General features: G+C 45.7%; 1 protein-coding gene across 1 annotated transcript in view; it reads left to right on the top strand.

Annotated features, from left to right (window-relative positions):
• Positions 1-24,553, top strand: part of PPM1F (protein phosphatase, Mg2+/Mn2+ dependent 1F) — a 48,702-nt gene extending 24,149 nt beyond the window's left edge. The window contains exons 5-7 of the mRNA XM_077293422.1: positions 412-555; positions 632-725; positions 20,317-24,553. Coding sequence (XP_077149537.1) covers positions 412-555; positions 632-725; positions 20,317-20,684 — 606 coding nt within the window. The 3' untranslated portion in view covers positions 20,685-24,553. The remainder of the gene's footprint in view (positions 1-411; positions 556-631; positions 726-20,316) is intronic.
• The last annotated feature ends 1,132 nt before the right edge of the window (positions 24,554-25,685 follow it).

The following is a 25,685-nucleotide window of genomic DNA, read 5'->3' as shown; positions in this document are numbered from 1 at the left end:
CAAACGGAGTCTACTATGTCTGTGTGCTCTCCAGTAGGTGTATACCCAAAAATGATTCACGGCAGAGAGAGCACATTTGTCTGCACTATTATAGTCTGGCCCCATATGTTAGAATCCTGTTATGCAGGGTGTTCGAACGTTAGCCCTAACGGGGCCACCAAACATGTGCCTACATGCAATGCAAAAGCACCCTTAGTCCTCTAAATGCACCAGTTTAAATGAATCTGGGACATAATATTTATAATGTTTTTGTTGGTGTGGTGTTTTTTTGTTTTTTTTGAGGAGGGGGGTTGGATAGTTTGGTTGTCTTTTGCCTACATAAGTTACTATTCAACAGTACTAATGTGTACTACTAAAATTGTATTATTCCACGTCTCAGATTTGGTGCTTTATCTGTAATGTAATTTATAGAGACTGCGCAGTGGTACCACTGGAGTGTGTGCACTGTTAGAAGGAGAACGGTTACATGTGGCATGGTTGGGTGACTCTCAAGCTCTTCTTGTACGACAAGGGAATCCAGTGACTCTCATGGATCCCCACAAGCCAGAGAGAGAGGTGAGTTGTCTGTGTAAATCACAGATTAGTGTTGATTTTAGAAAAAAATAAGTGACTTCAAGCACATCTTTTACAGGATGAACGTGAGAGAATAGAATCCCTAGGGGGCTGTGTCACTTTTATTGGGTGCTGGCGAGTTAATGGGACTCTCGCTGTATCCAGAGCAATTGGTGAGTATGTCTGTGTTTTCCCCAACATTTGAACTTCTCTTCTGTCCCTACATACTTTTGTTATCTTGTGGAAAGATGGTGGTTTGGCCAATGCTTAATTGCAAGCCAGCATTTCAAGGCCTAGTTTTCTGGATCAGTAGGACATCCGACAATTGCAAGCTTTTACCTATCATTTGGATAGATGATAACTTTAAACTTAAGATGTTGGGAATAACTTAATTTACTCTATTATGATGACATTGTTAGCATATATTTTCTTATAAAGACTTACATAAGCAATTTATAATAAGCACACATTCATATTTACTAGATGGCCCATTGCTTGAACATGAGCTGTGCTTGAAGCACAACCCTTAAGGTACCTTCACACTGAACAACTTAACAACGATAACGATAGCGATCCGTGACGTTGCAGAGTCCTGGATAGCGATATCGTTGTGTTTGACACGCAGCAGCGATCTGGATCCCGCTGTGATATCGCTTGTCGGAGCTAGAAGTCCAGAACTTTATTTGGTCGTCAGATCGGCATGTATCGTTGTGTTTGACAGCAAAAGCAACGATGCCAGCAATGTTTTACAATGGTAACCAGGGTAAATGTCGGGTTACTAAGCGCAGGGCCGCGCTTAGTAACCCGATATTTACCCTGGTTACCATTGTAAAAGTAAAAAAAAAAAACAGTACATACTCACCTTCTGATGTCTGTCACGTCCCCCGGCGTCCGCGCTGCTGCTCAGAGCTTCCTGCACTAAATGTGTCAGTGCCGGCCGTAAAGCAGAGCACAGCAGTGACGTCACCGCTCTGCTTTACGGCCGGCGCTTACACAGTGCAGGGAAGCGGACGCGACAGACACCGGAATGTAAGTATGTAGTGTTTGGGTTTTTTTACATTTACACTGGTAACCAGGGTAAACATCGGGTTACTAAGGCTACATTCACATTTGCGTTGTTGTGTGTTGCGTCGGCGACGCATCGTCGACGCAACGCACGCAAAACGCATTGTTTTGTGACGCATGTGTCCTTTTTTTGCTTGATTTTGGACGCACAAAAAATGCAACTTGCTGTGTCCTCTGCGCCCTGACGCGTGTGCCGCAGTGACGCATGTGTCACAAAACGCAAGTGCAACGCATGTCTATGCGCCCCCATGTTAAATATAGGGGCGCATGACGCATGCGTCGCCGCAGCGGCGCCCGACGCTGCGTCGCACAACGCTAATGTGAACGTAGCCTAAGCGCGGCCCTGCGCTTAGTAACCCGATGTTTACCCTGGTTACCCGGTGACTTCGGCATCGTTGGTCGCTGGAGAGCTGTCTGTGTGACAGCTCTCCAGCGACCACACAACGACGAAACAGCGACGCTGCAGCGATCGGCATCGTTGTCTATATCGCTGCAGCGTCGCTTAATGTGACGGTACCTTTAGTGCCATACTCACAGTGGGGAGCTAAGTGACCTATTTGCTCAGGTACTTGCTGGCTTTCCCACAGGGGACGGTTAATCTTAGGCAGTATAGAAACTTCAACACACGGCAAACAAGGCCTAAAATGAATAGTTGGCAGCAGTTGAACAGAAACCAGCCTAGACAAGATTAAGTGACAAAAGGTAACATTGCGCTGAGTTATATAATGGCCTGGCATGGAACATTCTGCCTGGAATTTTATTGTGAACATACAAATATGTCATTAGACATTATTATTTATTTACTAGTGCAAAAAGATGGAAAACAATATTGATGTACCACATGCATAAAAGGCGATTAGGTCTTTTTACATTTTCTGTGCTTTAGTTTCTGGCATTTGCTGTACATTAAAATAAGACAAAACTATGATGGATGTTTTCAAAATTCTACCCTCCACAATGGTCTCATATTAACCCCTTTCTGAAGTCGGGCGTGCATTTACGCCGATGTCAGACTCCCTCCCTTTGATGTGGGCTCCGGCGGTGAGGCCACATCTTTCCCAGGACATGTCAGCTGTTTTGAACAGCTGACATGTGCCCCCAATAGCTGCGGGTGGAATCGCGATCTACCCACGTTTATTAACCAGTTAAATGCCACTGTCAAACTGACGTGATCGTGGGTCACTGGTTTGTTGGCATGACAACCAGAGGTCTCCTGAGACCTCTGTGATTGTCAGTTCCGGCTTGCTGTGAGCGCCACCCAGTGGTTGGCACTCATAGCAAGTGAGGAATTCTGCTATATAGAGGTTACCTGATCATCGCCTCTATGTAGCAGAGCCTATCAGGTTGTGGCAGCTTCTGCGATTATTGAAGCAAGCCAAAAAAAAAAAAGTTTTTAAAAACAAAAAAATGAAAAAAATCTAAAAGTTCAAATCACCGCCCTTTTGCCCCATTCAAAATAAAAGATTTAAAAAAATAAAACATACACATATTTGGTATCGCAGCGTTCAGAATCGCCCGATCTATCAATTACAAAAAGACTAATCTGATGGCTAAACGGCGTAGCGAGAAAAAAGTCAAAACGCCAGAATTACGTGTTTGTTTTTTTTTTGGTCGTCGTAACATTCGTATCTGCACAAAAATTGTATCATTAACCCCTTACTGACATCGGACGTATTAGTACGCCGATGTCTGTAATCGCCCGCTTTGATGTGGGCTCCGGCGATGAGCCCACATCTTTCCGGAGACATGTCAGCTGTTTTGAACACCTGACATGTGCCCGCAATAGCCGCGGATGGAATCACGATTAACCGGCGGCTATTAACTAGTTAAATGCTGCTGTCAAACTGACAGCAGCATTTAAATTGCGCTTCCGGCCATTGGGATGGAAGTACGTGCATCGGTGACCCCCGTCACATGATCGGGAGTCATTGGTGCGTCGGCATGATAACCAGAGGCCTCAATGAATTTTGGTGTCATTTTTACCCATTTCCCAATGTGAAAATGTAAAATCAGGGAACTAAAACTAAATTTTGGTGGTAAAAATGTAATTCTTTTTCTTCACTGCCCAGTGGTATACAATTCTGTGATCCACCTGTGGTGTCAATATGATCACTGCACCCCTAGATGAATTCATTGAGAGGTGTAGTTTGTAAAATGTAGTCACTTATGGGGAAGTTCTGCTCTTCTGGCACCTCAGGGGCTCTGTCAATGTGACCCGGCACCCTCAAACCACTCCAGCAAAATGTGAACTCCAGTATGGCACGTCTTCCCTTCTGAGCATTGCACTGTGCCTCAAATGTGTTTTTTAACCACATACGGTGTATTGGCGTACTCGGGACAAATGGACCCCAAAATTTGTTGTGCAATTTCTCCTACTATCCTTGAGAAAATTTGGGGGTAAGGCAACCTTTTAGTGGGGTGAACGTGTGTGTATGTGTATATATATATATATATATATATATATATATATATATATATATATATATATATATATATATATATATATATATATACATACACACACACACAAACACATATATACGCACATATATACACACAGGGGTTGGACAAAATAATGCAAACATCAACAAAAGTTAGTTTAATATGGTGTAGGTCCACCTTTTGCGGCTATTACAGCCTCCGTTCTCCGAGGTATGGATTCATACAAGGTGTGAATTGCTTTCAAAGGAATTTTAGCCCATTCTGCAGTTAAAACACCCTCCAGTTCTTTGAGCGACGATGGTGGCGGAAATCGTCTAACTTGAATCTCTAAAATCAACCATAATTGCTCAATAATGTTGAGGTCTGGGGATTGTGGGGGCCAGATGAGATGCTCAACTTCATTAGAATGTTCCTCGTGCCATGCTTTAACGATTCTAGCTGTATGAATTGGTGCATTATCATCCTGAAAGATGGCGTTCCCCTCCGGGAACAGTGCTTGAACCATTGGATGCACTTGGTCGCCCAAAATGCCTAAATAATCTCGGCTGTTAATTCTTCCATGAAGGGATTTCTCCTATGCCGGGGGAACACAGGACCATGGGGTAAAATCCTAAAAATCACCATAAAATCCTTTTCTCCAAGCCAATCATTGGGGGACACAGGACCATGGGGTGTTATGCTGCTGCCACTAGGAGGACACTAAGTAAACATAGAAAGAATAGCTCCTCCCCTGCAGTATACACCCTCCTGCTGGCTCTCAGTGAACCAGTTTTTGCTTAGTGTCTGTAGGAGGCACTTGGGTCTGTTTCAGACCCCACCGTTTTTATTTTAATTTTTGATTTTTTTGTTCTATTTTTTTCCTTTAACGGAGCGAATGGGGGCGACGGATCCTTTCTAGGCTCCGATCTCCCCCGAACCATCAACAGGCAAGTACGTGGAGCATTAATCCCGTATCCTTTCCTGCAACGTTGGATGCCAGCCCTGAGCTCATACTACGGGCGACGGTTCCTTCGCGTTCTGATCTCCCCCTCCATAGCAGGCGACCACATGGAGTAGCCCTCCATCTACCTCTCCTGGAGCCAGGCGCATAGCCTGACAAGATATATATGGCGTCCGTGCAGCCCCCCTCTGCATCACCACTGATATAGCGGATGACACATGGCGACAGAAGCTCTCCACCCCCTCCCTGACTATGGCGACGGTGGATTGAGCACCGTCCCACCGCATCTACCGTGAGTACACTGCGGGGGCCGAGGCGCTAGGGGGGTCCTGGTCCCCGGGGTATGGGTGGTCCGCACCTTAAGCCTGTGTCCGTGGGTGGTCCATAGTGAGGCAACCCCACGAAGGAATGCAGCTAATGATGGCGCTAATAGCGGTCGCGGTGCTGCAGGCCGCAACCGCAGAAAGGGAAAAAAAAAAATTCCCTCAATACAGGCCTGAGTTTTGGCCACGCCCACCGGCAGTTAGCCCCGCCCACTTTTCCTGGCGCTTCTCGTTCCCTGTGATGAGCTCCCACTTCCTGGTCTCAGCGGCCATCCGCTGGTCCCCCCAGGAATCACGCCTTCCAATCAACATCTTGGAAATACGGGCAATCAGGCTGGCACTACTCCAGTTCCATCCCTTCCTAGCAGGTCACCCAATCAGGATTCAGTCCGACAACGCCACTGCAGTGGCATACATCAACCGCCATGGGGGAACCCGCAGCAGGGCGGCCATGGCAGAGGTAGGCCACATCCTCCGATGGGCCGAGGAAAACCGCTTAATGATCTCTGCGGTTCACATCCCGGGAGTGGACAATTGGGAGGCAGACTTCCTCAGTCGGCAATGCCTCGACTCCGGGGAGTGGTCTCATTTTCGGCTTCCGTACATATGTCCCCCGCTTCCTCTGCTGCCGAGAGTCATCAAGAAAATCAGAGCGGAGAGGGTACTGGTAATCCTGATTGCGCCAGATTGGCCATGCCAGGCGTGGTACGCGGAATTAGTTCAACTCTTTGCCGACGTTCCCTAGCGATTACCGAATCGCGCAGATCTGCTATCTCAAGGCCCCTTTTACCACCAGAACTCGGAGGCCCTGTGTTTGACGGCATGGCCATTGAGTCCTGGGTCCTAACCCAAGCAGGTTTCTCTCCAGAAGTCATAGCTACCATGATCAGCGCTAGAAAGCCTACGTCTATGCGTATCTATCATCGCACTTGGAAGACTTTCGTTTCATGGTGTAGCGACCGAGGACGTTCTCTACATTTTACCATCCCTTCCATTCTCGAGTTCTTACAAACGGGTTTGGACTTGGGTCTCGCCCTTAGTTCTCTCAAGGGGCAGATCTCAGCCCTGTCTGTTCTCTTCCAACACAGGATTGCCAACAGATTACAGGTCAAGACGTTTATTCAAGGAGTCTCCCATCAGGCGCCCCCCTATAGGATGCCGTTGGAACCATGGGATCTTAATCTGGTCCTCGGAGTTTTGCAACAGGCTCCTTTCGAACCTCTACAGGAGGTTTCCCTGTCTCTTCTTTCATGGAAAGTTGCCTTTCTAGTTGCGGTCACCTCTATCAGACGAGTCTCTGAGCTGGCGGCTCTGTCCTCTCAAGTTCCATTCCTGAATTTTCATCAGGATAAGGTGGTTTTGAGGACATCCCCCTCGTCTTTTCTACCGAAAGTTGTATCCTCTTTTCATTTCAATGAGGAGATTGTCTTACCATCACTCTGTCCGGCACCAGTCCATCGCATCGAGAAGGCCCTTCACACACTGGATTTAGTGAGAGCTCTTAGGAGATACATCTTGCGGACAGCGTCTTTCCGCAGGTCAGATGCCCTATTCGTGCTCCCGGAAGGACCGAGGAAAGGGTTTCCCGCTTCCAAGGCGACAATAGCCAAATGGATCCGTTTGGCTATTCCAGAGTCCTACCGAGTCAGAGGTCTTCCTGTCCCAGCAGGGATTAAGGCTCACTCCACTCGATCAGTGGGTGCGTCTTGGGCCATCCGGCACCAAGCTTCGGCAGCACAAGTTTGTAAGGCTGCGACTTGGTCCAGCCTGCATACCTTTACAAAACTTTACCATATTCACTCTCAGGCCTCGGCAGATGCGACCGCTGGCAGACGAATTTTGCAGGCGGCTGTACCGCATCTCAAACTTGTGGGTGCAAGTAGCAATTGCAGTTAATTGTTTCCCACCCAGGGACTGCTTTAGGACGTCCCATGGTCCTGTGTCCCCCAATGAGGCATAGGAAAAAAAGAGATTTTTGTGTACTCACCGTAAAATCCTTTCCTCCGAGCCAATCATTGGGGGACACAGCACCCACCCTGTTAGCCGATTGGCTTTGGTTTTTGTTGAGTTAACTTGGTTTTTGACATAGTTCATCCTTGTTAAATATTAAGCTCCTACTGCTTTGTTACCGAACTGGTTCACTGAGAGCCAGCAGGAGGGTGTATACTGCAGGGGAGGAGCTATTCTTTCTGTGTCTACTTAGTGTCCTCCTAGTGGCAGCAGCATAACACCCCATGGTCCTGTGTCCCCCAATGATTGGCTCGGAGAAAAGGATTTTACGGTGAGTACACAAAAATCTCCTTATCATTGGCCCGACGGATCTCCACGAAGTAGCACCCCAGATCATCACAGAACCTCCACCATGTTTTACGGTTGGGAGAAGGCAGTCTGGATGGAATGCTTCCTTCGGCTGTCTCCAAACGTACACTCGGCCGGAGGTCAGAAATAGGGTAAACGATGATTCGCCTGAGAATATCACATATTTCCACTGCTCGAGAGACCAATTCTGGAGGTTTCTACACCACTCTAAACGCTTGGAAACATTTGTCATTGAGAGCAGCGGTTTTCTAATTGCAGCTCTTCTGTGGAATCCAGATTTGTGCAGCTCCCGGCAAACAGTTTTCGTGGAAACTGGGTTCTGTAGGTGTTCATTGAGCTCAGCAGTGATTTTCGGAGCTGTGGTCTTGCGATCCTCTCTCACAATTCGCTTTAGAGTCCGACTGTCTCTCTGTCAACATTGACTTTCGGCCGGACCTGTGCTTTGCTGCGGACGTTTTTCCTTCTCTTTCAAACACAGTCATTACTTTGGAGACAGTACCTCTTGACATGTCAAGCATTCGGGCACTTTGTCACTAGCGCCTGCTATAGGAGCACCAACAATTTGGCCTCTTGGAAAATCCGAGAGGTCTGCCATTGGTATCAGGGTCTCTTCAATGTTCTTACAATTCGGCAAAACAAACAGTTAATTTACATACACATATCACATAACACAAATAGTCAACTACAAAACATTACCATATGTCACGGTTTGCATGTTTATCACATGTTCGAAGATTATGATGCCAAAACAATACATATATATATTGTGTATGTATATTTTGCTCAAAAAAATAAAGGGAACACTAAAATACCACATACTAGACATCACTGAATTAAATATTTCAGTTGCAAATCTTTATTCATTACATAGTGGAATGTGTTGAGAACAATAAAACAAAAATGATCAATGTAAATCAAAATTAATATCCCATGGAGGTCTGGAGTTGGAATGTTGCTCAAAATCAAAGTGGAAAATCAAATTACAGGCTAGTCAGTGGAAATGCCTCAAGACAAGGAAATGATGGTGTGTGTGTGTGTGTGTGTGTGTGTGTGTGTGTGTGTGTGTGTGTGTGTGTGTGTGTGTGTGTGTGTGTGTGTGTGTGTGGCCTCCGTGCCTGTATGACCTCCCTACAATGCCTGGGCATGTTCCTGATGAGGTGGTGGATGGCCTCCTGAGGGATCTCCTCCCAGACCTGGACTTAAGCATCCTCCAACTCCTGGACAGTCTGTGGTGCAACGTGACATTGGTGGATGGTGCGAGACATGATGTCCCAGATGTGTTCAATCGGATTCAGGTCTGGGGAACTGGTGGGCCAGTCCATAGCTTCAATGCCTTCATCTTGCAGGAACTGCTGACACACTCGAGCCACATGAGGTCTGGCATTGTCCTGCATTAGGAGGAACCCAGGGCCAACCGCACCAGCATATGGTCTCACAAGGGATCTGAGGATCTCATCTCAGTACCTAATGGCAGTCAGGCTACCTCTGGCGAGCACATGGAGGGCTGTGCGGCCCTCAGGGCCGGACTGGGACTAAAATTCAGCCCTGGCATTTGAAGTTACACAGGCCCACTTGTCACATGGTGACTTTATAATATCTTTGTACACTTGTAGGCAGGGCCGGTTTTAGGCAAAGTGGGGCCCTACGCCTAGGCAAAGTTTAAAATGGGGCCCAAAATACTAACATATTGCACATCACACAAAAGCATTTCGGTTGTATTTACAAGCGCTGAGTTCAGGCCGCTAAATGAGTTTGATCGACAATACTGAAGTTGTTCAACACTTGTTTCCCGGCCTCTTTCCACCGTCTGAGAAAGAATGATGGGACAAAACGATCACTAACTGATCCCCATACAGTATCATGTTATCAGCAGCACATCTACAGTTTACAGCGGCGATGTGCTGCTGAGAACAATGATTTTTGTTCCGGCAAAAACAATCTGAATATGCAGCATTTTACTTGTTTAGTAAAATACACCCCATAGTCCTCCATATATTATAATGTGCTCCACAGTCCTCCATATAGTATAATACACTCCCTATAGTCCTCCATATATTAAAATACACTGCTCAGTCCTCCACATACTATAATACACTCCTCATAGTCCTCCATATAGCATAATACACTCCTCAGTGCTCCATATAGTATAATGCACCGCCATAGTCATCCATGTAGTACAATTCACTTCCCATAGTATAATGCACCCCATAGTTCTTCATATAGTATAACGTATTCCCCATAGTCCTCGATACAGTATAATGCAGCCCACATATAGTATAATGTAGCCACCACCCTACAGAATATAATGTGGCAACCACAGAGTATAATGCAGCCACCCCACAGTATAATGTGACCCCCATAGAATATAATACAGCCCACCTCCCCATAATATATAATGTAGCCCCCCATAGAATATAATGTAGCCCCCCATAGTATATAACACAACCTCCCCCATAGTATATAACCCAACCTCCCCCATAGAATAGAATATACCCCCACAATAGTATATACCACAGCCACATAGTACATAACATGGCCTCCCCATAGAAGATAATATACTCCCCATAGTATATAGCAAAGCCCGCATAGTATATAGCACAGCCCGCATAGTAGATAACACAGCCCACACAGCAGTATACAGCACAGCCTACACAGTAGTATATACAGCACAGTCCACACAGTAGTATATACAGCACAGCCCGCACAGTAGTATATACAGCACAGCCCGCACAGTAGTATATACAGCACAGCCCGCACAGTAGTATATACAGCACAGCCCGCACAGTAGTATATACAGCACAGCCCGCACAGTAGTATATACAGCACAGCCCGCACAGTAGTATATACAGCACAGCCCGCACAGTGGTATATCCAGCACAGCCCGCACAGTGGTATATCCAGCACAGCCCGCACAGTGGTATATCCAGCACAGTGGTATATCCAGCACAGCCCGCACAGTGGTATATCCAGCACAGCCCGCATCTCTCCTCCTCCTCCTCCTCCTCCCCCCCCCCCCCCCCCCTCCCCCCGAGAATGTCCCCACAGTCCAGTAAAAAAAAAACCACTCTCCTCACCTTTCCTCTTGCCCGCGTTGCTTCCTGCTCCTGTCTCAGCGGCTGCAGCCTGCCCGGGACACAGCAGGTGCGCGATGATCCTCCTGTTCCTCCTTGCACAAAGGCTGAGATAGCGGTCATACTGCTGGGTTGTTGCCCCCCTACGGCCCCCTTCACATCTCCTGGTGTACTAGCCTGTCTCCTGGTAGTGCCACCAGCCTCTGGACACTACGCTGAGAGATACAGCAAACCTTCCTGCCACAGCTCGCATTGATGTGCCATCCTGGATGAGCTGCACTACCTGAGCCACTTGTGTGGGTTGTAGAGTCCGTCTCATGCTACCACGAGTATGAAAGCACAACCAACATTCAAAAGTGACCAAAACATCAGCCAGAAAGCATTGGTGTAGAGAGGTGTGGTCTGTGGTCCCCACCTGCAGAACCACTCCTTTATCGAGTGTGTCTTGATAATTGCCAATAATTTCCATCTGTTGTCTATTCCATTTGCACAACAGCATGTGAAATTGTTTGTCAAACAGTGTTGCTTCCTAAGTGGACAGTTTGATTTCACAGAAGTATGACTTACCTGGAGTTATATTCTGTTGTTTGTGTTCCCTTTATTTCCCTATGTCTTTGAGCAGTGTGTGTGTATGTATGTATATGTATGTATGTATATGTATATATATATATATATATATATATATATATATATATTTATATTTCTCCTTCGCCTCATTGGGGGACACAGACCATGGGTGTATGCTGCTGCCACCAGGAGGCTGACACTAAGTGATACAAAGAAAGTTAGCTCCTCCCCTGCAGTATACACCCTCCTGCTGGCTCCCAGCTAACCAGTTCTTGCTTAGTGTCCGTAGGAGGCACACCGACGGGTCTGCTATTCAGACCCAAAGAACTCTTAACTCTTTTTACCTTTTACAATGGACGAAGGGGGCAACGGATTCTTTCATGTTCCGATCTCCCCCGAACCAACAACAGGCGAGCACGGGAGTTTCACCTCTCCGTATCCTCTCCTGCGACGTGGGAAGCCACTGCCTGAGCTGATTCTAGGGGCGACGGGCCCCTTCAAGGGCACCGATCTCCCCCTCCCTTACCAGACGAGCACTGGAGTGTCACCTCCAGTATCCTCTTCTGTAGCCAGGCCTATTGCCGGACATTCAGCCCTGACCACCAGGTTTTACCCTCGGCTGTTCAGAGGCACCTTCCAGCTTGGCTTCCGAGCAGCCCCCACTGCACCACCACTATTAAGAGCGGATGGTACAAGGAGGCGGACGGTTCCTCTCCTCCTCCCTGCTAAAGGGGACGATGGATTGAGGACTTTTCTTATACCTGCACCGTCCAAACAGCAGCAACAGCACATGATTTTTTTTTTTATTATTATTATTTTTTTCTACCTTCTGACCTGCTGGACAAAGCTGCATACTGGGGTAAGTGCCGGGACTCGAGCGGTTGGAGGGCTCTGCGCATCCGGCGGCTTTTTCCCTTCGGTGCCGGCTGGCTTCAAAAATTTAGCCCCCGGCTTCGGGTTTGTGTAGGCCGCAACCCGGAACTCTGCCCATGCTAGGCCGCGCTTCAGGCTCCGCCCCCCCCCCCCATTCAGGCGCCTCTCATTCAGGACGAGAACTCTATTCTCGGCGACCATCTTCATCCTCCTGCCATTTCTGGACACGAGCTCATCCGGAAGTGGCTGCTGCATCGCACTGGCGGTACTCAGCGCTGAAGACAGTGCTATTCCAGACGGGGGACTCAGAATCTCGGTAAGGAAAATCCTCCCGGCAGCATAAAAGGACTAGCGTTCCATGTTGTTTAATACTTAAGACTTGCAATCTCTGGTTGTCCAGCAGCCTCTGGTCTTAAAGGCACAGGTCTTAAGGGTACATGACCGCATTCCCTGGTCTTAAAGACGCATGCCCAGTAGTCGCTGGGCTCATAGGTACATGTCCAGCTTTCCCTGGCTTTGTAAACACACATGAGCAGCATTCCCTGGTCTTAAAGGTTCCCTAGTTTAAAAGGGGCACAATTCTCTGCTCTTTAACTCATGACCAGCCAGAAGCCGGTCACCTTTCCCAGAGTACTTGGTTCAAATGAGCTCAGGAGCCCTCAGCCGCCACCGATCCCGGCTCTTCCCAGAGTACCTAGTTCCCCTCAAGGGGCTTCACCTCTGGCGTAATCTTTGAAAAATCCCCCGGTCTTAAAGGCACATGACCAGTATTCCCTGGTCTTAAAGGCGCATGACCAGTATTCCTGGTCTTAAAGGCACATGACCAGTATTCCCTAGTCTTAAAGGCGCATGACCAGTATTTACTGGTCTTAAGGGCACATCATCAATCCGAAGCTGGTCCCCCTAACTGAGCTCTGGAGCCTTCCGCCGCTGATCCCAGTTTATCTCAGAGTACCTAGTCCCCCTCAGTGGACTTTGTCACTAACCGCAGCCCATGGTTTCTCTGACCAAGACATTGAATCCCTCTGTGAACCCTCTGTGGCTCGGAGTGCTCGCAGGACCGTTATACATGGTCCCTCTCCTACATGGGAGCCGTCAACTAGCAGGGGCCGTAAGTATTCTTGAAAAACGTACAGGCGTCTAGAAAATGGATGTTTTCATTTCCTGATCTCTCCCCTATGATTTGTCGAGAACAACGCTGAATATGGATCGGATATTGCCTTGGATTGCCAGAGCTTCAGAAAAAGAGTCTCCTATTTATACCATCAACAAATTGACGAGCGATTCACTGGACAGAAGCCTCTAAGTGGGATGCCATACCTGGTCTGATTTTTATGGGCGATGGGTCCTTCAAAGGGCTCCGATTCCCCCCCACACCTTCAACAGATGAGCACATGCAGTGTCGCCTCCATGTATCCTCTTCTGCATCCAGGCCTAACGCCAGACAACCTGCCCTGTCCACCCGGGGACCTCAACTCTGGGGATGTACAGAGGCACACATTTTTGGCGTCCGAGCACCCCCCTTTGTATCACCACTATTTAGCGGATGATGCAAGAACGCGGACGATTCCTCTCCACGTCCCTGTTAAGAGGATGGTGGGTCGAGGGTTTCTAATTTTCTTCTCTGCACGACGATGGCAAGAGACCTCCTGGTTGCAGCCCCGCATTCTGCCGCTTGGCAGACTGACCGGGTAGAATTTCTTGTGGTATACCTACCAGTATCCCTGCCCGATCTATCATCAATTAATATACCACAGACGGTCGGATAGCAAATCTGGTTCGTTCTGTCTTGTGGTTTCGGGTTCAGCGCTCTACCCTTCCTTAGCCGTCACATAGTTTGCTTGACCGATAGTCTCCTGGTCAGAGACCTTAACTACTTCGATTCACACAAGTAGCATTTTCCCGAAGACAGTATAGCTAGCCAATCAAATCTTCTGAGCGGGAGACTAACAAGGGATCGTATCTTTTCTACAGACCCAACCAGCAGTGGAAGCGTTGTCCAGGACAGTCTAGATCTAAGGGATCTTGGTTCCTAAAAGGAGGGTATGGAAAGTAAGACCATTTCTGGACCTCAAACTTCTAACAACCTTTTACAAGGTCCTCCTTTTTCAGATGGAGTTTCTCCGCTCAGCCATTACTTCAACAGAAAAAGGTGGAGTTTCTAGCATCCATCGACATTCGCGATTCTTACCCTCACATTCCTATTTTTCCCCTCTACAATAATCTCTTCGCCTTTCCATTCGCGAACAGCATTCTCAAGTCACGACCTTCCCCTTCGGCCTGGCTACCACACCAGAGTGGTCGCAAGGGTCATGGCGGTTGTCATGTGCTTCTTGCACCCTAGAAGCATGGTCGTCCTGCCCTATTTGGTCGACTTTCTAGCCGCTGTTCAAGGACTACGCTGAGTCGTCTATACCACTTGCAATACTCTCTCACTTGGGCTAGCAGCTAAACTTAGACAAGTTTTTTCCTCATTCCCAGCCCAGCAGATCCTTTTTGAGGATGATCTGCACAAGAAGGATGGTAATTCTCTCTCGAGTCAAGGTCGTGGCCCTTCAACAGGAAGCTCGTGCACTTGATCACTCATTCGCTAGGAGGGTTCTGAGAAAAAGACGACAATGGAAGCAGTTTCTTTCGCTCCGCTCGTTTTTCAGTAAGTCAATCAGGCTTTCAAACGGTAGTCTCTGAGCTCCTTCCTCATCCACAGCCTTCTCCTGGTCCAATGGTTATTTGGGAATACCAATGCCAGTATTCTTCTCCCGATCATTACTCTGGGGATCCGAACGGTACGGCTAATCCTACAGCAGGTCCACTGCCTTTAGGCGGGTCAACCATCCGTATTCAATTAGATAATACCACGGCTGTGCCATACGTCAACCAATCTAGCAAGTACCCACAGTCAAGCGCCATGGCCGAGGTACCTCACACTCTCTGATGGGCCGAGATCTAACATTCGGTGATCTCAACAGTACATATCCCTGGAGTAGAACACTGGGCGGCTGACATATTCAGCCGTGAAGGGTTTCTCCTCAAGTGAGTGGGAACTTCACTCGGAAGTCTTCCATCAGATCTGCCTTCACTGGAGTACTCCAGATGTACAGGTCCTTCTCAAAAAATTAGCATATAGTGTTAAATTTCATTATTTACCATAATGTAATGATTACAATTAAACTTTCATATATTATAGATTCATTATCCACCAACTGAAATTTGTCAGGTCTTTTATTGTTTTAATACTGATGATTTTGGCCTACAACTCCTGATAACCCAAAAAACCTGTCTCAATAAATTAGCATATCAAGAAAAGGTTCTCTAAACGACCTATTACCCTAATCTTCTGAATCAACTAATTAACTCTAAACACATGCAAAAGATACCTGAGGCTTTTAAAAACTCCCTGCCTGGTTCATTACTCAAAACCCCCATCATGGGTAAGACTAGCGACCTGACAGATGTCAAGAAGGCCATCATTGACACCCTCAAGCAAGAGGGTAAGACCCAGAAAGAAATTTCTCAACAAATAGGCTGTTCCCAGAGTGCTGTATCAAGGCACCTCAATGGTAAGTCTGTTGGAAGGAAACAATGTGGCAGAAAACGCTGTACAACGAGAAGAGGTGACCGGACCCTGAGGAAGATTGTGGAGAAGGACCGATTCCAGACCTTGGGGAACCTGAGGAAGCAGTGGACTGAGTCTGGTGTGGAAACATCCAGAGCCACCGTGCACAGGCGTGTGCAGGAAATGGGCTACAGGTGCCGCATTCCCCAGGTAAAGCCACTTTTGAACCATAAACAGCGGCAGAAGCGCCTGACCTGGGCTACAGAGAAGCAGCACTGGACTGTTGCTAAGTGGTCCCAAGTACTTTTTTCTGATGAAAGCAAATTTTGCATGTCATTCGGAAATCAAGGTGCCAGAGTCTGGAGGAAGACTGGGGAGAAGGAAATGCCAAAATGCCTGAAGTCCAGTGTCAAGTACCCACTCAGTGATGGTGTGGGGTGCCATGTCAGCTGCTGGTGTTGGTCCACTGTGTTTCATCAAGGGCAGGGTCAATGCAGCTAGCTATCAGGAGATTTTGGAGCACTTCATGCTTCCTGGCACCTGCTCACAGTGCCAAAACCACTGGTAAATGGTTTACTGACCATGGTATTACTGTGCTCAATTGGCCTGCCAACTCTCCTGACCTGAACCCCATAGAGAATCTGTGGGATATTGTGAAGAGAAAGTTGAGAGACGCAAGACCCAACACTCTGGATGAGCTTAAGGCCGCTATTGAAGCATCCTGGGCCTCCATAACATCTCAGCAGTGTCACAGGCTGATTGCCTCCATGCCACGCCGCATTGAAGCAGTCATTTCTGCCAAAGGATTCCCGACCAAGTATTGAGTGCATAACTGAACATTATTATTTGATGGTTTTTTTGTTTGTTATTAAAAAACACTTTTATTTGATTGGAAGGTTGAAATATGCTAATTTATTGAGACAGGTTTTTTGGGTTATCAGGAGTTGTAAGCCAAAATCATCAGTATTAAAACAATAAAAGACCTGACAAATTTCAGTTGGTGGATAATGAATCTATAATATATGAAAGTTTAATTGTAATCATTACATTATGGTAAATAATGAAATTTAACACTATATGCTAATTTTTTGAGAAGGACCTGTAGGTCGGATGGTGTCCGAGCTGAACACCAATGTACTCCAGTTCATGGTTTGGCCTCGAGATCCAAGACCATCACATTGCATGCTCTGTTCTTCCATGGTACCAATTTCCATAACCCCTCTTCCACTACGTCTGAGATCTTTTTGGAAGCAGGAAGGGCCCCAGTGATCCCGGGAGACCCGCACTGACCATGTCAGGTTTTCTCGCTTGCGGTACTAGTATTTTTCCGTCTTATTGTGACAAAACTGGAAATATGGACTTTTCTCGCAGGGAGCCTTCACCTGTAGTTCTTCCCTACCGCGTACCGTTAGATCTGTGGGACCTTAATGGTCCTGGGGATCTTACAGTAGACCCCTTTTTTGATCCGGACGGACTTTACTATCAGGGAAGGTCACTCCCCTTTTTTCTCTGCGTTCTTGTCATCCTGATGAGTCTTCACAGCTCGCCGCTCTGTTTTTTTTTCAGACTTTTTTCCTTATTACCATCAAGGCAAGGTTGCCCCCAAGCCATTCCCTTCCCTCGTTGCCAAGGTGGTATTGTATTCCCACTGTTGCAGGGGCATCGTCCTCTCATCTCTTTCGGCTCCAGTCCACAAAACGGAATGGGTTCTCCATAATCTAGAAGCAGCGAGTGCTCCGAGTGGGTACGTATCGAGGACGGCATCCTTCCAAAGGTTGGACACTTTACTTGGGCTTCTCGATGGTAAGTAGGCTTCCTGACGGTCACAGGAAGGGTTTAGCCGTTTTTCATCGGCCATGTTTGCCTGGTGGATTCTTTTCACCATCCAGGAGTCCTTCCGTGCTAGATGTCAGCCTATCTCCCTGTCTGAGGGCTCTAGGCACCAGACGTCGGCAAGCACGACCACAAGCTTGCCAATTCCTCCAGTCCGCATGCATTCTTGAAGCACTATAATTCACACACTTCCACAGATGTGAGTCTGGGCAGGCGGACTTTGCAGGCCGCGGTGGCGCACTTGTAAGTAGCGGTTACACGGCCTGCTCTGATGTTGCCCCCACCCAGGGACTGCTTTGGGACGTCCCATGGTCTGTGTCCCCCAATGAGGCGAAGGAGAAATAAGGATTTTTGTGTACTCACCGTAAAATCCTTTTCTCCGAGCCATTCATTGGGGGACACAGCTCCCTCCCTATTATTAGTTTGTGCTTGTTTTTATCATTTGATATGTTATACTCTCATATATAATGTGACATGCTATACGCTTATATGTTTGTTATTGATCTCCTACTGCTTTTGCACCGAACTGGTTAGCTGGGAGCCAGCAGGAGGGTGTATACTGCAGGGGAGGAGCTAACTTTCTTTGTATCACTTAGTGTCAGCCTCCTGGTGGCAGCAGCATACACCCATGGTCTGTGTCCCCCAATGAATGGCTTGGAGAAAAGGATTTTACGGTGAGTACACAAAAATCCTTATATTCATTTTCACAGATCAACCTTGTAAAATTCTATGAAGCGCCTGTGCATTCAAGGCGCTCACCACACATTTAAATTAATTTCCTGAGGGGTCTAGTTTCCAACATAGTGTGAGTTGTGTGGGGGTGTCGGAGTCTCTCCAAATGCGACATGGCGTCTGCTAATTAATCCAGCAAATTAATTTTGCGTTCAAAAAATGAAACGGCTCTTCTTCCGTTCCATCCATGCAAACAGTGGTTTTCCCCCACATATGGGGTACTGGTGTGCTCAGGAGAAATTGCACAACAAATTGTGGGGTCCATTTTCCCGTATTACCCTTGTGACAATAAAAAAAAATTGGGTCTAAAGTAAAATTTGTGAAAAAAAAAATAATCATTTTTTTCCTTCTACATTCTATTAATTCCTGTGAAGCACCTGAAGGGTTAATAAACTTCTTGAATGTGGTTTTGAACACCTTGAGGGGTGCAGTTTTTAAAATGGTGTCACTTTTGAGGATAGATATGATAGAAAATACCCAAAGGTCCCTAAAAATGGTTTTGTAAATGTTGTTGGAAAAATGAGAAATCGCTGGTCAACTTTTAACCCTTAACTTCCTAACAAAAAAAATTGTGCTGATGTAAAGTAGAGATGTGGGAAATGTTGTTAACTGTATTTTGTGACATGACTTTCTGATTTAAGGGTATAAAAATTAAAAGGTTGAAAATTGTGAAATTTTTGACAAATTTGTTGGGTTTTTTTTTCACATAAGTTCCAGCGAAGAAATGTTGCCACTATCGTTAAGTAGAATATGTCACAAAAAACTCTCACAGAATCAGTGGGACCCATTAACCTCTTCAAGATGTGGCCCTTTTTGCGTTTTTGTTTTTCGCTCCCCTCCTTCCCAGAGCCATAACTTTTTTATTTTTCCGTCAATATGGCCATGTGAGGGCTTTTTTTTGCGGGACGAGTTGTACTTTTGAACGACACCATTGGTTTTACCATGTCTTGTACTAGAAAACGGGAAAAAAATCCAAGTGTGGAGAAATTGCAAAAAAAAAATGCAATCCCACACTTGTTTTTTGTTTGGCTTTTTTGCTAGGTTCACTAAATGCAAAAACTGACCATTGTGCCATTGTGATTCTCCAGGTCATTACGAGTTCATAGACACCAAACATGTCTAGGTTATTTTTTATCTAAGTGGTGAAAAAAAATTCAAAACTTTGCTGAAAAAATGCGCCATTTTCCTATACCCATAGCGTCAACATTTTTGGTGATCTGGGGTCGGGTGAGGGCTTATTTTTTGCGTGCCGAGATAAAGTTTTTATTGATACCACATTTGTGCAGATACGTTCTTTTGATCGCCCGTTATTACATTTTAATGCAATGTCGCGGCGACCAAAAAAACGTAATTCTGGCGTTTCGAATTTTTTTCTCATTACGCTGTTTAGCGATCAGGTTAATGTTTTTTTTTATTATTGATCGAGCAATTCTGAACGCGGCGATACCAAATATGTGTTTGGTTTGTTTTTTTATTTTGAATGGGGTGAAAGGGGGGAGATTTAAACTTTAATATATATATTTTTTTTTCATATTTTTTAAAACATTTTTTTTTTTTAACTTTTGCCATGCTTCAATAGCCTCCATGGGAGGCTAGAAGCTGGCATAGCCTGATCGGCTCTGCTACATAGCAGCGATAATGAGATCCCTGGTTACTATGATGACGCATCGCTGACCCCCGATCATGTGACGGGTTCGGCGATGCGCGCATTTCCGGCCGCGCGGCCAGAAGCGGTAGTTAAATGCCGCTGTCAGCGCTTGACAGCGACATTTCACTGTTTAATAGCGGCAGGTGGATCGAGATTCCACCTGCCGCTATTGCTGATTGCTTAGAGTTGTTCATAACTTGTGATAACTCAATGATGATGTAAATCTTGCAGAACACTACTTTTTGTATGGATGAAAATTATTGCCTTCAGCATTGTGATGATCCAATCATGTGAAAATAGGGGGTCCTCCAATCTTTTTTTTTTTTTTTTTTTTTTATGTCCATGGATTATTGCAATTACTGACTATACTTGTATAACATTTCTTCTCTTTCCAGGTGATATTGACCAAAAACCCTATGTGTCTGGAGAAGGAGATGTGTCCTCACGTACCCTTAGTGGCTCAGATGACTTCCTTGTTTTGGCCTGTGATGGTTTTTATGACGCAGTGTCTTCATCTGAGGTTCCTGGCCTTGTTTTGGGTCACCTTCAGGAGAATGGTGGAGATGGACAACATGTTGCTGCAAAGCTGGTGTCAGCGGCCAAAGAAGCAGGCTCTAGTGACAATATTACTGTTTTGGTTATCTTTCTTCGGGACCCTGCTAAAGTTTTGGAAGATTATTTGGCACATGGAAGTGGTGAAGGCGAGCCTATGTTTGATTTTGGAGATGGAGGAGTAGATGTTGCATCAGACCATGCAGGTTGAGATCTTTTTACTGACACAACTCTCAGGACACTTTGTAAGGACGGGTATTAGGCTTCTTTCACACTAGCGTCGGGCTCGGCCCGTCGCTGTGCGTCGGGCCGACGTTCCCGACGCTAGCGTTGTCTCCGCCGCACAACGGGGGCAGCGGATGCATTTTTCCAGCGCATCCGCTGCCCCATTGTGAGGTGCGGGGAGGTGGGGGCGGAGTTCCGGCCGCGCATGCGCGGTCGGAAAAGACGTTTACGACGGAGCAAAAAACGTTGCAAGCAAGGTTTTTTCCTCCCGACGGTCCGCCACTGCACGACGCATCCGTCGCACGACGGGTGCGACGTGTGGCAATCCGTCACAATGCGTCGCTTAATGTTAATCAATGGTGAAAAAACGCATCCTGCAAACACTTTTGCAGGATGCGTTTTTTCGGCAAAACGACGCATTGTGACGGAATGCAGTTAACGCTAGTGTGAAAGTAGCCTAAGACTGTTGAGCCCTCCTACGTTTTACATGCCAGGAATTCATGTTCAGGTAGCTTAAATGTATAAATAATTGCGGAGATCTGTTCTCAACAAGTGATTTTTCCTTGTGGTATTGATGGAATTTAAAGGGACAGTTATTACAAAAAAACCTGTATTTACTAATCGATATCTTAGGCTTCTTTCAAACTAGCGTCGGGCTCGGTCCGTCGCAGTGCGTCGGGCCGAGGTCCCCGACGCTAGCGTTGTCTCCGCCGCACAACGGGGGCAGCGGATGCATTTTTCCAGCGCATCCGCAGCCCCATTGTGAGGTGCGGGGAGGTGGGGGCGGAGTTCCGGCCGCGCATGCGCGGTCGGAAAAAGCAGACCGTCGGGAGCAAAAAACGTTACATGTAATGTTTTTGGGTCCCGACGGTCCACCACAACACGGCGCAACTGTCGCACGACGGTTGCGACGTGTGGCAATGCGTCGCTAATGTAAGTCAATGCAAAAAAAAACGCATCCTGCAAGCACTTTTGCAGGATGCGTTTTTTTCGGCAAAACGACGCATTACGACGTTTTGCAGTAAACGCCAGTGTGAAAGTAGCCTTAGTGAGGCAGGTTGCAGCGCAGCATGCCTAATCTATTCAGTATGGCTACATGAAAGCACTGCTTCTTTCCTACAATTTGCCTCAGTATTCTGTCTCAGTGGCCAACATATATATGCAGTGTGTCCTCCCACACTGTAAAAGTGTCTTATCACTATTGTAGTCAGTGCTGTTTGTAAAAATAATCTGCTCTCAGTGGAGGGGGGACACCTAATCTACATTCTCAGCTGTGTTATTATACCCATAATATAGCACATATGTTTAGAAAGGAATTTATATAAGCAAGTGCTTAATAAGAATTAAAAAAGAAAGTAAGTTGTATGGTAAGATCCCTTAGATGTGCAGTTTTGTTCTCATTTACAGCTTCTACATTCAGCCATAGTAAAACTGTTCATAAGATGTATATTTAGTGCCAATGAAAGGCTGTGTATACCTCAGCAGCTCTTATACCGTATTTGTAATGAATTCCACACATGTTTACTGTAATGGGTCACAAATGCACAGCTTTTCTCTTCACATTAAAGGCTGGGTTCACATGGCGTTTTACCTTCGTGTCAGTGGCTTCATTGTGGCTTACATCTGCAATCCTGGGAAACTGGATCCAGGATTTTGACCGGGTCATTGACTGTAATAATGTAGACTGTCTGTCAGAGCCTGCCTCAAATAGACAGAACACTGTCCAAGATATGGTTATCGGAGTCCTCCAGCCTGCCTCAAAGAGGCAGATAAGGTTCAAAATGTATATCTGACAAAGTGACTCCGACTGCATCATTACAGTCAAACCCAGTTATAGCATACTCCTGAATCTAATTTTCAAAGAGCTCAGGCGTAAGCACCGACAGCGCCACTGATGTGAGGGAATTGCCATTTGAACATAGCCTGAAGGGAGCCTATTGGGATGATTTTATCACTAGTGGTATGGCTGTGAAGGTCCTACTACAACAAAAAAAAATACATTCTTTGTATTAGGCCGAAATCACACTAGCATAGCATCCGATGTGATATGCTAGCGACCCTCTGCTGCGAGTGTGAGCAGTGTGTCTGTGCTACAGCACTGGGCCAAATGCTGTGCAATGTTACACGTGTGACTACAATTTTTGGAGTACCAAAGTTTGACTAGTAAATCATTCTGACAGGTTCTCGTTTACATTTCTCTTTTAAATGTAAGATACTTGTGTTTTTGCATTTAAGAGGAAAATAACTTAAAAATTAAGTTTCCTCCTATTTCCAACAGTGCTGCATTTCATTCGGATAATGGTGCAGGTAAGTCTTATGGTATAATCAAGACTTTCTATGCTGATTAGGAGACATTAAATATTTTCATGGAGCAGTGTCTTGCTTTCAAGGGATCACTTCAGTAATTTTTTTGTTAAAAATTATGTGCATGTACTGAGTGCAGTGACATGCATTCCAGGATTGTGACTGCCGCGTCGTTGTCGTCTGTGCGGACCTGAGGTCACCTTTTGAATTTTCTCTATGCAATGCTGAGACTCTAGCCTCAGCCTCAGTCTCTGTTTCATAGACTTGAATTGAGAAACTGATCTCTGTAACACACCGCAAACACTGGGATTTAGCAGGCCACAAGTGCAGGCATGTGACGCAGAAGTGGACTGGAGAGCCTCTGAAAATGTCAGAAAATAGCCACTGGTGAGTAGAGTTGAGCTGATTTGTTCGGATTTGGTTCCGAATTTGTTCGGCAGCGAATATTGTTTTTGCAATATTCTTCGAACACAGCCGAACTTCATTAGAGTCAATGGGAGTAGAAATTACCGAATGTGTTCTGAACTGATCATCAAACATACATTCGGCACAAATAGGGTACCAATATTGCACGAATATGGCAAATTCAGATTCAGCAACTGAATCCGAACAAATTCGCTCAACCCTACTTGTGAGTATATCACTGCATATGCAAATTGCCTCTTCTGAGAAAAAGAGGACTTAACTCTATAGCGCCACCTGTTGGAAGTAGCGATCCTACAAGTCACAATCAACCCTTTAACGAGTCGTGCAATAATGACTTAGGATAAAAGCCAAATCAGTATCTCAATTCGCACTCATATCACTGTAAAGTATATCACTGCACTCATTCCACGTAAACACGTAGAAACAAAAATCCCCGAAGTGGTTTAATCCTTTATGGTTAATAAAAATTCAGTACTGTATCATTGTTAATCTCCTATAGGATGGAACTTCATTTTAGCAGACAAACTAAGGTCACTCGTATTACTTTTTTTGGGGGGAGCATATTATAAACTAGATCGTTTCTACAGGCTTAAAGGAGTTTTTAAGAATTCTCATTTATTAAGTGCCCATATTTGCTATCATTGGGTAACATTTGTTCAATGAAGGAGCAAAACTAACTTATTTTGACTAAATGCGGTATTCTTCTTTACAGTATTCATAGCTATATCTCATATTTGGAGCCAAAGCTCATTATAGAATGTCATTGTGTTTTTATATTAAACATACGAGTGCCTACTGCTTATAACATACACTATTTTAATATTGTGCATTTCAATGGTGTTTATGTGCCTTTTCTTTAAATGTTGTTTTTTTTATCATTTACAGTGTTAAGGTTTTATACAAGTGACTCATTTTATGTTTTGGTAGATTTTCCTTCTGTGGTTGGCCTCTGACACATTTCTGTTGTGGGATTCACTAATTTCTTGTATACTACAAAGGATGGGGTTCAGACAATGAAGCTAAATATTCTGTTCAGTATTGTGGTAAACAATCCAATGGAAAGCGACTGTTATATCCTTTGTACACTCATGAGTATTGTAGAAATAAATGTTTGCATACATGTGTCATATTTGTCCTTCCATAATCTTTTGGTGCTGTGTATTTTACTTTGGTTAACTGGGTTTCCGGCCTATTTGTTTTTATATGCCTAGTAAAGTGTTTAAAATATAAATTTAGAAAGTGTATAAAATTCCTTAATTCATATTCTCTCTTCACTATCATACTGCAGTAAAAATATAGTATTAGGCTGTGTTTCCATGGTCAGTAAACGCAGCGTCCAGATGTTACAGCATAGTGGAGGGGATTTCATGATATCCCATCTCCACTATGTGTACAGAGACGCAAGCGGCAGACTGTGTATCCGGACATACGGCGCGTCTTTATAGACCACAGCATGTCTATTTACAATGCGGAGACGCTCCGTCCCCGCAGCGTAAATTTCCCATAGACTATCATTAGATGCAATAAAACCACATCTAATGATTAGTCACATGCGTAATAACTGCTTAAAAGCTGCTTACTACACATGTTTTTAGTTAAATAAGGTCTTGCCTTTCACACTGTCGGGAGTCCACGTCCACTGCAGTTCTCGCGATCACTTAGCTTTCCTCGAACGGCCGTGCACGTGAGCGGGAGTTATCTCTGGTCACCCTAGGCTGGTTCTCACGATCAGCTGACCGCGAGAACTAGAGGGTAGGTGATTGCCGGAGATCTACGGCGGTCATCTACAAGCTCTGCTATATCTTGATGTCTGGCAACCAGATGTAGCAGAGCTGGACTCGTCGTGGGGCACTCGTTATTAAAGGGAACCTGTCACCCCCAAAATGGAAGGTGAGCTAAGCCCTCCGGCATCAGGGGCTTATCTACAGCATTCTGGAATACTGTAGATAAGCCCCTGATGTATCCTAAAAGATGAGAAAAAGAGGTTAGATTATACTCGCCATGGGGCGGTCCCGGTCCGGTTCTGGTCCGATGGGCGTCGCGGTCCGGGACCTCCTATCTTCATCATATGACGTTCTCTTCTGGTCTTCACGCTTTATTGCAGGCATACTTTGTCTGCCTTGTTATTATTATTATTATTATTCTTTTTTATAGCGCCATTTATTCCATGGCGCTTTACATGTGAAATACGGGGCAAATATAGACAAATACATTAAACATGAGCAAAAACAAGGCACACGGGTACATAAGGAGGGAG

This window comes from Ranitomeya variabilis, chromosome 1 (genome assembly GCF_051348905.1).
Source record: "Ranitomeya variabilis isolate aRanVar5 chromosome 1, aRanVar5.hap1, whole genome shotgun sequence".
NCBI classification, from domain to species: domain Eukaryota; kingdom Metazoa; phylum Chordata; class Amphibia; order Anura; family Dendrobatidae; genus Ranitomeya; species Ranitomeya variabilis.
This window is presented reverse-complemented; position numbering and strand designations above follow the sequence as displayed.